At 46.6% G+C, this 12,854-nt stretch overlaps 5 protein-coding genes across 5 annotated transcripts; 2 read left to right on the forward strand and 3 right to left on the reverse strand.

Annotated features, from left to right (window-relative positions):
- Positions 1-742: 742 nt before the first annotated feature.
- Positions 743-1,107, forward strand: EDB91DRAFT_1166628 (uncharacterized protein; the record flags this gene model as incomplete). The annotated part of the gene is made up of 1 exon (XM_041320008.1): positions 743-1,107. Exon 1 carries the CDS (start codon positions 752-754, stop codon positions 1,103-1,105), a length of 354 nt encoding a protein of 117 aa, XP_041171254.1. The 5' UTR covers positions 743-751.
- Positions 1,108-1,448: 341 nt separating this feature from the next.
- Positions 1,449-1,880, forward strand: EDB91DRAFT_1254453 (uncharacterized protein; the record flags this gene model as incomplete). Its single annotated transcript, XM_041323830.1, has 2 exons — positions 1,449-1,640; positions 1,671-1,880. The coding sequence occupies 2 exons, from the start codon at positions 1,449-1,451 to the stop codon at positions 1,878-1,880; spliced, it is 402 nt and encodes a 133-aa protein (XP_041171255.1).
- Positions 1,881-3,085: 1,205 nt separating this feature from the next.
- On the reverse strand, positions 3,086-4,152 carry EDB91DRAFT_1166633 (uncharacterized protein). Its single transcript, XM_041320009.1, has 2 exons — positions 3,954-4,152; positions 3,086-3,902 (listed from the first exon to the last, which is right to left on the reverse strand). Exons 1-2 carry the CDS (start codon positions 4,042-4,044, stop codon positions 3,343-3,345), a joined length of 651 nt encoding a protein of 216 aa, XP_041171256.1. The 5' UTR covers positions 4,045-4,152; the 3' UTR covers positions 3,086-3,342.
- Positions 4,153-5,830: 1,678 nt separating this feature from the next.
- On the reverse strand, positions 5,831-6,566 carry EDB91DRAFT_1166640 (uncharacterized protein). Its single transcript, XM_041320010.1, has 4 exons — positions 6,404-6,566; positions 6,323-6,353; positions 5,921-6,258; positions 5,831-5,870 (listed from the first exon to the last, which is right to left on the reverse strand). Exons 1-3 carry the CDS (start codon positions 6,553-6,555, stop codon positions 6,193-6,195), a joined length of 249 nt encoding a protein of 82 aa, XP_041171257.1. The 5' UTR covers positions 6,556-6,566; the 3' UTR covers positions 5,831-5,870; positions 5,921-6,192.
- Positions 6,567-9,150: 2,584 nt separating this feature from the next.
- On the reverse strand, positions 9,151-9,712 carry EDB91DRAFT_1009486 (uncharacterized protein; the record flags this gene model as incomplete). The annotated part of the gene is made up of 3 exons (XM_041312390.1): positions 9,151-9,257; positions 9,387-9,600; positions 9,659-9,712. Coding segments are annotated over 3 exons (375 nt in total), but the record flags the coding sequence as incomplete, so codon positions are not given.
- Between the last annotated feature and the right edge of the window lie 3,142 nt (positions 9,713-12,854).

Consider the following 12,854-nt stretch of genomic DNA (forward strand, 5'->3'; position numbering starts at 1 on the left):
AGGCAAACCAATGCGATATTTCAGCATCATAAAGGAGGTGATCTGCGCCACCTTTTCCAGTGAGGGCACCCACACCCTCAGCAGAGGATACGATAAGATGATTTCAGAGTGGGTAGTACCTGAATTGCCAGAGGACAGAGTCATCAATGCGCAAAAGGTGTGATGGCATTTATATAATTAAGTTATAGCCAGTGCTCATTTAAACAACAGTACATAGGTCATCAAGCTCAACCCTTGCTTACCGCAGGTTGGACCCTGCTCCTAATGCACAGATACGAAGTAAGTCCAGGAAGTCTATTTGTCTACTTGAAGTATGTCATAACATTCGAAGAAGAACACCTTCACCGGGTGCTTATGCGATCGAGAGGCACAGATAGATGCTTTAAAAACGAGCAGAGAGTACAAGCAGCTCTTGTCACTAACAATGAATCATGCAGACTTCCGAATCGTGCACATCAAAGAAGCAGTGGTCACGTATTACCACTATATCATACTATGGCGTAGGTGGGAAAGGAAGGAGCCGCTGCTGCAAGACCTTCAAGACAAGGTTGTGTACGAGTTGAATGCAGCGGGCGGTATGGTCAAGTTGCAGTCTTTCTGCAAAACTGCTCATCATAAGGGGTGCCGCTAGGCATGGATTTGTTGCTGCATCGACCAGCATGATAACGTTGAACACCAAATGTCGCTTAACTGCACGTTCGCATAGTATCTCCACTCAGCCCTCACCGGTGCACCATCGTCTACCTATCAAATGTTCCACCTTCATCGAAGTCTGGTGCACTCGCAAAGTATGTTTGGAACATGCGAGGGTGGACTGTCCCAGAATTCCTGGCTCCTCAAGTCGTTCTCTGTTACCAAAGATTGGACTCTATGTCTCGACGATAAATCCCCCAACCATAAGGAGTCTGACGCCATCACGCAGGAGTTGGAGTATGTGACAGGCATAGTTCCACGTACCCTCGTGGCCCTGGGTCCAGGGATGAGAAGCGTCCGAGAGAAACCCCGATGGGCGTCGACCTGTCACCACGTTGCAGGAAGACATTGCATACTCATTATTTGGCATTTTTGGCATTCACCTTCCTATTTTTATGGCGAGAAGAAGTAAAATGTGCTCAGGCGGCTCTTTCAGGGGATGGCGACAAATTGTGGCTCGGTCAGGCATTAGTGACCTGGACTGGGTCGGAAAATCATCCCGAATTCAATAGTTGCCTGCCAGTTGACATCACCTCATACCAAGATCCACCATCCACGTTGTCATCTTTTCCCGAAGATTCAGGCATTGGTCTCCTCACTACAAAACACCGTGTCTGTGGAATCGGCATCAAAAGTTTATACTCTACTTGACAACCTGAGCTCCCCTAGACTGTATTTCCCTTGCATCGCATCCCTTGTCACCGAAGTCAGACAGGAGCGTAGTCAGGAGGAGGAGATGCATTTCATGCATATGCATGGAGTCCAAGGCAGAATGGCTTCATGGCCTGCTGATCACCACGGAAGAATATCTCGCCAAAAAATTCACGAAATTCCCGGATGTCCAGGAAGATTGGACCGTGGTCAAAATCTTCTGGGTAGAGGAGCAACAGACTAGTGAGTCGAACAAGTTAAGAGAGGTTTCCAAGATCGCAGAGAAGCAAAAGACTGTGAACGGCCATGTTCCTCAGTTGCTTTAGTACTACAAGTTTGAGAATATCACGTCCGCAATCCTGGAGACACTTGGCGTTCCAGAACAGACCAAGGGCAGTCGCGTGCTCTACATCACCGTATTTCGCAAGCTCCGACCCATCACGGAGCTCCAAGACGAAAAGGAGGTTTCGGCTGCGCGTGCTCGAGGCTCGAGGTTCGTATCTCAAGAATCCCCGTGTTTCGGAATGACGATGTGAAGGTCAAACAACGAGTCAGCTGGCAGCAACGGTTGTCGCCACCAAGCTAGCGTTATTCAAGTTGGCAGAATGCTTCTGCCAATGACAATTGCCGGCAGTACATAGTTCGGAGGCAGTTGGCAGAAGTCGGCACAGAAGTCACCCTGAATCATAGTTTTACATATTGACGAAAAAAAAACATAATGTCTGATCATCACCTAAAGTTTATGTAAACCTCGTCAGATCTCGTTAGCGTAGCTTTTATACACTCTCCTCATCGGCCCCCAACAAATTGCCAGTAGATCTTGCTTCACAGCCTGAGGGTAATGGTCGGACCGTCTGTATAAACTAAGTGCTCGAGATCTTGATTAGGTGATAATCTGCCGGTATTGCAGATATGCATCTGTAGATAGGTTCTTCCTGTATTGCAATGAAGAACAATGTTCAGCACATAAAAGCAAGCCGTCTTCCTACTGTTCCCTTCAGATTTATTTGATCCCATATCAGATCCTCGCAAACAATGCGCTTCTCCTTTGTCCTCGCTGCTGTTGCTGCTTCCATAGTATCAATATCTGCCAGTGACGCTGACAGTGAGAATTGTCCTTGCTATTGCAATAATGATAGAGACTGCAAAATCTGCATTAACCAGTATGGATGCGTGAGTATGAATAGTTTGCGTCCTGGATTTAAACACATGACTCATCGGCGTGGTAGTTCATTCGAATCTCTATACGCGACACCTTATAGGCGGCTAGCGTGGTGAGTCGTGTTTCTGCTTTTGCATCGGTGCAGTACTTATGGTTTATGGCGTCAGTTACTGGTAGCTTGCTGCTGAGTTGATCAGGGTATTCGCTTCTGACCAAGTTTTACTGCTGCTAGAGCAATAAAGATCTTGGAATAGAGGAATTACGCTTGAATGCATTGCAGCATAGAATATGACTGAAGTACTTACGACGCAGTTTTGTAGTCTCGTGCCAAAGCTTGAACATAGACTGAGCCCTCGATCATCGGTGAGTCGTGAGTCGTGACACCATGACTCCTCCCGTCTTAGGCGCTATTTACTGGTCGTCATGCCAATGGATGCATTTCTAGTCTGGACTGAGCCGCTGGGGTTTATCACGACGCCATTAGATGGTGGTATAAGTATATGGAAATAATTGTCGTTGTCGAATTGTGAAAGCTCAAGCTTCAAGATCCAGAAACGGCACTTATGGGAGTGCTTGGTAGGGATGCGAGTTATAGGGGAGGACTCAGATCTACTAGTTTCGATATCCTCGAGAGCATCCAGGGACAGAAGTGGACACATAGCTGAGACTTATTCTGCTTTGCATCCTGGATTTATTACTCGAGTACTAGTACTCACCCCTCAGTGCGCCTTGTAATAATGACAGCCTGCTAGAACCGATAAGTATCACAGCATCATAGGTACAAGCAAGCACGTATCTTCTTGTAAACGATACTTTGTACATGGTACTCCTCATTTTCAACGAACCCTAATATCGATACTTGCTAGATCGCTAGCACAGCTGGGCGGTGGACCTGGACCTTTCAAAACACTCTCCTTGGTCATGTCACCGAAAGTCCTTATTTCGCCCTCCGTCTGACCTCCATTTGTCACCTCCGGGATCGTGCTGAAGTCACCCCCGTTGGCTCGCAGCGCAGCTAACATACACACTCGGCAATCCCACTGTGCATCGTTCTGCACGAGCGACATTTGCGCAAGGATATCGTGTATGCGTTCTGCTTGCGTGACCAAAGGTTCGTGTGCGGGCAGCTTTGAAATGAGCACCCTTCCTATGACCGTACCTTCTCGGAGATCATTTACGGCTTTGTGTTCATAGCGCCATTCTGGCATGCCGTTGAGATCGAATTTGACACTTGATCGGATGGTGTTGATGGTGTTGTAAATGTGGCAGTCATGGATGGAGGCGTTACGCATTTCTCCCTTGGGTGAGAGCATGAGAACGAAGTGGAAACCTGACTTTGCATTGTGATGATAGAGGGCGATGTATAGACGGTGTTTCTTGCGAGGTATTGATTGGTCTATGGGGAGGGGTATTATGGTGGATCAGTGTAGTTCAAGTGCTTCCTTACATGTGTGCAGATATGTGTCTAGTGGTCGCACTGGTAGCTTGAAGCAGGCGTTTGGAATCAGAATTGACTGGTAACCTGAATCTTGATACATATTTCTGTTTGACTCATCCCTTCGACTCGTCGGAACGAGTTAAAGAAAAGGGTCAAACAACGAGTCGTCAACTACACAGTTGATGCTCGTCGGCCAGCAACGGATGGTGTTGGATTATCAACTCGTCTTGTTTTCCTTTCCTGTGTTACTCTTTCATTACCTAATGGTTATCTAATCTTAGTTTATAATCTCGAGTCGCTCGCTCGTTCGTACCTCAGCTGTTGTCTCACGACACTGAGGTATGTGTAACGTTGTTCTATCTCGCCGTCTCTTTCTTATATCGTTTTTTTCATAGCGTGTTCACTTTTAGGTATTATGAATCTTATAGCTGTTGTCTCACAACACTGAGTGTGTTCACTTTTAGCTGCCGGGTCAACGGGGCGAAGTCAAACACTTATACCGTCATGATCTGGAGTCCTTCATCTGGGTTTGCTTGCGTTACGGGAAGGGATTCCTCCTACCACCGGAAACTCGCCCTCTCGATGCATGGACAACTGTAGGCGCCGTGGTATGTGGCAAGGAGAAGTACTATTTTTTGGGTTACTTTTTGAAGTTCTAACCCCCCGACATGGACCCACATATATGGGGTCTCGTTGCGGACTGTCCAGGGGTGCTGAAAAGATGCCGAACGTCGATTCGATCTCATTGTTCAACAGGAATCGATGTCGCGAGCACGTGAGGAGACAGACGCCGAAATCAGCATCGGATATCGATGACGAGCAGCCACACAAAGGAACCAGAATTAAATATCGATGATTTTCTACGCAAGTTTACACGTACGAATATAGCTGGATTCGCCTCGGGAAGCGTTTACTGTAGTGTTCTTTACTTATTTAGACTGGGACACAGTCAACGAAAATGTGGGATAGGACTTCAGTTGGCAAGCGCCAGAGAGCCGATATGAGTCCCTTGTGCACATTCATGGACTGGGTGATCCTGTCCTTTTTGACGAGTTGCTGATGAAGATTCTTTAGTTATTCATCACGGTTTCCAGGCCTGGGATCTCGTGCAAAACCTCGTACAACTGCTGCTGGCGCTCGGTGATGATGGCGCTAATGAGGCTTTGGACTTTGGGAATGGTAGACTGATCGGTATTGGGGAACCTGGAGTATGGGGTTTCAAGATCTGGAATCTGGTCATCATCAGTAAAATAGCATCTGATATATATATGGGGAGGGATATATGGTCACTTGTGAACGTGCGAGCTGAAGCGAATGAACATTAATATTATCATTTATATGCAGACGTGAGTGCCTATAAAACTTACGATGTTTTGCAGCGCACCCAATGATGTCCGAGACCGAGGAGAAGCCTGCTTTTGAATTTGCTGTCATCCCATCGATTGCCTGCATGTTAACGTTGTAAATTTGGAGAACAACGTCGAGTTCGAAGAAAATGAATACAAAGGCGCTGTCGATATCCGTTACTCCCACGGTAGTGTTGATTGCTGCAGGACCAATTCTGCTTGCTCCTCATATACATATGTCACCTTCACTCCAGTACCCGAAATTAGGGTCTCTAAACGCTGAGCAACGATGATGGGGAAGTGAAAATGATGGAGTTTGTGGAACAGAATGAGGTAAAACCATAGTGGCAGGCGGGTTTGTAGGCTGAAACTTCCAGTGCGAATGTAAAGGCGTGGCTCGCTTTGCTGCTGAGATGCCCTACATTAGGCCAAAACAGTTGAGCCAAAATGCATGACAATTCTCCGCAGACTCAAGAAGAACTGAAGGTCATGACGATGGAGTCGTGGGGGCATGAATGAATCTCCGGTTCCTGGGCGGCCCTTGGCTTCACGTTTCTCGTCAGATATATGCACGCTCATCGTACGGTGTGACTTCCCAAACAACACTCTCCGTAATCTGACGAAGCTCAGCACGGGCGCCTCAAAGATGCCACAAATCCTGCGCGACATTTGACTTTTGGTCTTTCGCAGAAGGTTCATGGTCAACAAGAGACGATTCTATGTTCTAATAAGGGATTGGGATAATGCAATCGGCCAAGGCAAGACGCGACTGAGTATTTGGTAATTCTCGTAACAGATAGTGGTCTAAGTACTGGCATACACCACTTCACCCTGTCTGCACACGAACATTGTTCCTCCTGATGGGTGTCTCCTCTCCTCTCCCCCACCTCTTGACATCACGTTCAGCAATTCTTCGGCTCTGCCGTAAGCGGACAAGCCTGAGCTCCACCGACAATCTGGCGGCTCGACTGATGCCATCACAAGCATGTCAACCGAGAACAGTGAGCTACACAATATTCAGAAAGCACTTACAGTAAGATACCGACAGGATACTGGTCCGTAACTGCCGGCCTATCAGTTACTTTGTTCAATGAATATGTGTGGGCGACGTACGTGCACACTGTGACCGTGCCTGGGCTGGTCTTGGTTAATTTCCTGGTAGTACCGTTGTCCCACACTGTGGCTGGGCACTGTACACACTTGGCGGCATTGACGCCAACGAGGAAGCTGAGCAGCGCAAAGATGATTGAACGGGAAGTAAACATGATGAAGTTTGTGCAAGTGAATGAGGCAAAAATATCGTAGCAGGCAGGTGTTTTATAGGCTGAAACTTCCAGTGTCAACGTAAAGGCGTAGTATATCACATGTACTGTCGACATCGGACATTGCCCCAAGACAACAATAAACTGGATTTTAAAAAAACGTAAAGGAATGGCTCACTTTGCTGCTGAGATGCCTTACTTTAAGCCAAAACAGTTGTGCCAAAATGCATGATAATCTCCGCAGATTCGAGAAGAACTGTGAGCGTCATGAAAAGTTGATGCGGCGAGTACTCAAAGGGGCATGTGTGGCACGATGGGGTCGTGGGGCACGAATGAATCTCCGGTTCCTCGGCGGCCTTGGCTTTGCGTTGCTCGTCAGATATGTGCACGTTCATCGGACGTTGTGACTCCTCAAACAACACTCACCGTAATATGACCATCCTTGAATCGAAGTATGAGATAAAACGCGCCTTGGAAAGTGGAAATTCTTCCGTTGCAGAACTAGTAGTTGTTTGGGACGCGAAAGGCGAGACCTTTCAACTGCAACGTGCATCTGATGGACACGCACCTTGGGGGTCGGAGGGAAGTCTGGAGTGATAACACCGTGAGCTACATGGACCCCAATTTCGTGAGACATGTGCAACGACGTACGCGAGAAGTGACTGTTCGCGATGCACTGGAGTAGCAGCTCTACATGAGACACGGCCCATCATGCATGTATCCTGCAGGGAATATATAGCGATCGCTGACATTCGACGGGCCTTCATCACTAACAGCCAGATTCGGAGTAACTGCCTGCACTGCATACCAATTTGAGGCGAAGTGTCGCATTTAAAAGCGGTGAATATACAAGTTGGAGCCACGGGCAGAGGCGCAGGGAGGGTTGTATTGTCGAGGAAGGCGCGGATGACAACAGGAAACATTGTTGCTGCAGCATTAATGGAAATGAACAACAATGATATTGATGATGTCGTGTTCCACTGAAAGTGCAATGCTGATGAGTCGATGATGATGCAATGAAAAATGTATGTGACAACGAGATGAAGGATATGAAGTGAAGATTGTTCAATAAACGTTGCATTGCACTGGTACCCGCAGCCCAGTAGCCCGAGCGAAAACTCTTCGAAGGTTGGGATAGTTCAAGATGATTTCCGGAGACGGGCTGGCATGGGAAGTTGTCATCGGAGACGTTTTGTGTTTCGTACACTTTGCAACAACTTTGCAATGCACGGAAGAGAGATTATAGTACAGTACAATATCTCATAATGCATAACGTCGGGACCCCCAAATCCTTATTTTATTTTTTAGAGCCCGTTCAGCAACCGACATTTGAACAAAATTTTACCAACTCGAAAATTGTCAGTGGCACGAGTGTGACTGAGATGTAAGCTGAGTTTGAAAGCCCTCGGTAAGATTGACCATTATCGATAACATACTAGCCATGGATCCAGTATTCAGGCGGCCATTGACTAACCCTCTTATCCAACAGAGACCTCTCATAGCCCAGCTGACTCGACCACTAGCAGTACAGACTCACCCCAACCAGACTTGTTTACCACAAGCTGCAGTTTGCCAGTGTATGCTTCGTTACATTGCCCTCCTCCTCAATATTCTACTTGCTGCCACAGCACATATCCTCCTACAGCAAGTCCAGGATGATCCTGAACCCTACCACACATCTGCCCTCACAGGGCAAGAGTGGGTGATGGAGTTGATTGTTGGCCACCCAGAGTGCATCTGCTGCGAGCTTGGTGTCACTGCTCACGTCTTTGAGAGCTTGGTGTGTGACCTTCGAAACTTTGGTCACACAGATTCATGCTATGTATAGGCAATGACATGGGTATACCCCTGGGTATCGCCAGCAACACCCGCATCCACACCCCGAGGCATACCCGCACCCACCATGGTAGATAGGTAACACACCTGAGGTACCACCCACCGGTGGGTGTACCCACGGGTACACACTAGCATATTTAAAAACGACACAAAATGTAGCTATAACTCAATTAACATTAATTCTGTCCCATCCATCCTCGAGCTCCACCTCAGCATCGCCCTGAACATCGAGCAAGGTAGCAACTTTCAACACATCTTCTGTCTTGACAAGGTTCAAATGGCTCCAAGCACTGAGGCACAGCAAGGCATGTGTTGACTCTGCAGACAGACATGAACAAACATGAGTGAGGAGGAGCCAACCACGGCTAAAAAGATGTTCAACGTCCACCGATGTAGCTATCAACCATGTCAGAACATCAGTGATCGAGTGACAAGTTAGACATACCGGGTATTGTCAGGTAGTCCATTGCCATCCACAACAGACAAGGATACAAAGCACAGCGCTAATGCCACCATGCAATAGTGTTAGTTGTAACATTCTCAACATCAGTGCTCAAGTAGTGGTCAAGTTCATTCCCTAAGTCAGTGGATTTTGGTGGTGCGAGTGCTGGCATATTGTTGAAAATGTTCTAGAACACAATCCGTCAATGAAATGGAGACTCCAAGGAATAAAAAATGAACTGAGCATGAGGCACCTACTGCTGACTTTGCAGGAAGGTCAACTGCCATCCCAACATCATCATCTTGAATCTCCATATCCAGGTAGGACCACTCAAACTCATCATGCACTAGAGCTTCTGCAGTGTTGATCCAGTCATCCTCCCAACCAGCCAACTTGAAGTAGGACAATTTGTGATGCAGGTGTAAGACTATGGAACAAACAATGGTCAGAGGATTCATAAATGTTTATAGGGATATGATAACTGCTGAGTGGGACAGGTGAATGCATAACCATTCATAGGGATGTGGTAACTGCTGAGTCGGACAGTAGAACATACCCATTGCAATCCTATACACCTCAGAGCTGTCCGTCAACTGATAGTATTGGTCGAGAGTCTTCTTGGCCAGTTGAACTGCCGCACGAATGGATGGTGAAAATTTCTTGTTGTGAGAATAGATAGTCATTTGTTCGTCAATTATGTCCATCGTGGGAATAACAGTTGCAAGGTTGGGAGTTGAGCAAGAGAAAAAGAGGGTAGCGTCCTTGAGAATCTGAGCTGCCGGTAAGACATAATGCATAATGGTTGGCATATTAATAGTTTGCACACACCTTCAATATGGCACGAAGCTGCTCCACAATTTCCCACTCATGGTCCCCAAGCTTGAACTTTCACAGGCCCAACTCTCGTCACTATGTAACAGTGTCAATTGCCTCCCGATGCGCCAGGGTGTACTCCAGCATATTGAATGTCAAATTCCAACGGGTGGACACATTGCGTGGCATGTTGGTTACCGACATGTGCAGATCAATAAGAATCTTGTGCCAGACAGGCAGGAGGAGGGTAGTCGAGTGAATGAGCTTGTAGGCAAGTTTGTGCAGCTGTACAAAGGCATGGTCAATTTACAGGTGCGCTTCAATGTATTCTAACATACCTTGAGAAGAACTAACTTGACGGGTCATATGTTTTTTTTGCAGCTCAGCAGATTGTTCATCTGGCAACAAATCTACCTCATTCACCCATCCTTCATCATTGTTTTCAAGTGGTGGCTCCTCTTCCGATGCTTCATACTGAGCCGTTGTCTGCCTATCTTCCCTTTCAATGTCACTGCTCAACTCAACAAGCTTGTCATTGACACCTTCTGCATGCTTGTCCCAGGTACACTCAGCATCTTTCTTAGACACATTGAACTCACGAATCAACAACTTTGCAACGAGATTAACGGTGCGCAAAAACACCGAGTATGACTTGCTTCTCCTGCAAACTTGGGAACCAAGGTGGCAAGCTTGTCAACCATGACATTATTGTTTGATGTGTTGTCGCATGTTACGCTCAACATCTAATTGTCGCATTAGCATGTAAGTGTTTTTTTACCATTTAAAATGTTACCTTGTCTGATATCCCAAATTCCTTTAGCATCTCTGTGCAAGACAGCTGCAAGTTGTTCTCCAGTGTAGGACTAATACCAACGAGTCAATGCATGCACGGTCATTGATGTAAGTCATTTACTACATACTGTGGCCACTTCAACAATATCTAATGGAAAACTCAGTGGGATGCCTTCATGCTCGAGATGTACTGCAAACACAACAAAAGCGCGGTGGTTCTCTGATGTCCATGCATCTGTAGTAAAATTCATTTTGCCTTCATATTCCTGGTATTTTTAGTCTTCATCTGAAATTTAAACTGAATCACTAACCCCCGACATTGTAGCAATTCGCTGATGCGTTTGTGCGAACATGAGTCTTACATCACGCGAGACAGTCCTTGGGGAAGGTATGTAGTATTCGGGTCTCCCAGTCTTCATCAACAACTGAAAACCTCTATCTTTGACTATGTCAAATGGCCACAGGCTCTCCACTACCCAACGGACCAACTCAGCCCTGCATGATAGTATGTTAACTGGTGTTCACATGAAGCTTGAGGACCTACTTTGTTTCAGTACAGGTATGTTGCTGATGCGAGTATGTGACTTGTCCTTTTCCTTTATGCTCAAATGATGCTGTAATTGACCTGTCACACAGGACACCGGGGACAATCTTCATTTGAACTTCTTCGGCATTCTTCGCTTCATCAGCTGCCTGCAAGACTTCCTTACCCCAGCAAATCTTGACATGCTTTCACATGTTCCCTGTCGAACGTGCATCTTTTTTATCCAGGAACCAGCGAACACAGACTTTGCACCCCTTTGCCATGCACTTGAAAACGTGTGCATGATGTCCTTTGATTGTCAGAATGATGGGTGTAGGATCAAAAAATGCATAGATCGGTGAGTTCCACTCTTTCATTAGGTGTTCTGCACCTGACATTAGCTGGTACTTAGAGATCAAATCTAGGATCCTTACTGAGCTCATCTTCAGCAGTTTCTTCATCATTGCCATCTTCTCTCTCAGTCACCGATGGTAATCACATCATTATTCAACATGTCTTCTTCCTCTTAGTCTTCTTCCTCATCAGAGTGAACTACGGCTCGTCAGCTGGGTGCCACATGGACTTTAGGTGCAGCTGGCTCATCTGTTCGGCCCTGAGGCTGGCTGGGCACCAGGAGTTTAGGAGGTGCTTCTTCGACTCCATTACCACATTGTTGGGTTGACTTGGCCTTCTTGGGCTGTGTGCGCTGTTGTGCTACTATCTTTGTTCTTTCTTTTTTTAGACAAGGTTTCCAGCCTCTCGTCAATTGCTACCTTTGCTTTGTCTGTAAGTTTGGTGATACGTCTAGCAGTGGTCTTGAAAATTGTTGGGTGCATGGTGTCTTAGTGTCTCGTTGTGTTGTTTACTTTGTTGCTGTTGTATTTTAGGTTATGGTTTTAAGGTTCATGATATGTATAGCTTCAAATTATGTAAGATGCAACATATTCACCTGCAAACCCACTATGGGGGTATGGGTATGGGTGTGGGTATCCCAGGCTTATACCCCCACCCACACCCCAAGGTACCCATACCCATGACCCATGGTGGGTGCCTGGTACCCATGACATTGCCTAGCTATGTATCACTTGAGGAGCAGTTGGCAATTTTTCTGTACACTTGTGTGACAGGTTTGACAGTCAGACACATTGCAGAATGATTCCAGCATGAAAATGTTACTATTTCCAAGTTTGTGATTCAATATATGTTTCACACCTGACACTAACTCCCTTGTAGGTATTTCCTGCAAGATCTTAGAGATTTTTGCGTCCCACCCATTCTATACGACGCATGTACACCTTCCTGCTGACAATGCCCCTGTCTCCAGTGCTATTTGCGAACAACCCCAAATGATGGCCATACTTCCAGGATGCTATTGAAGCGATCGATGGCAGCCACATCCATGCGTTCCCTCCCTCCGCCACCCGCCACCTCTACTACAATTGAAAAGGTTTTGTCTCTCAAAATTGCCTCTTCATTTGTGATTTCAACCTCAATTTCACCTTTGCACTCACTGGATGGGAGGGATATGCAACCAATGGTGGGCTCTGGGATGTAGCTCGCAATGACGGGCTGAATCTTCCAGTGGGAAAATATCTTCTCGCAGACCTGGGGTTCCCCTCATGCCAACAACTTTTGGTCCCTTACCATGGCGTTCGGTACCATCTGGCTGAATGGGGTCGTGCCAGTGTCAGGTATGTCATAGGCTCTTTTTTTGTTATTCGGCTCATCAAACACTGCTTCCAGACCCACCAACAAGGAAGAATTGTTTAATCTTCAGCACGCATCCACTCACAATGTTATTGAACATATTTTCGGTGTTCTGAAGCAGCACTTTCGCATTCTTTTAGTATCCCTGGAGTACAAGATAGGGATTCAGGTGCGCATACCCACTGTGCT

Source organism: Suillus paluster (assembly GCF_016628075.1).
Source record: "Suillus paluster strain FC165 chromosome Unknown EDB91scaffold_108, whole genome shotgun sequence".
Lineage (NCBI taxonomy): Eukaryota > Fungi > Basidiomycota > Agaricomycetes > Boletales > Suillaceae > Suillus > Suillus paluster.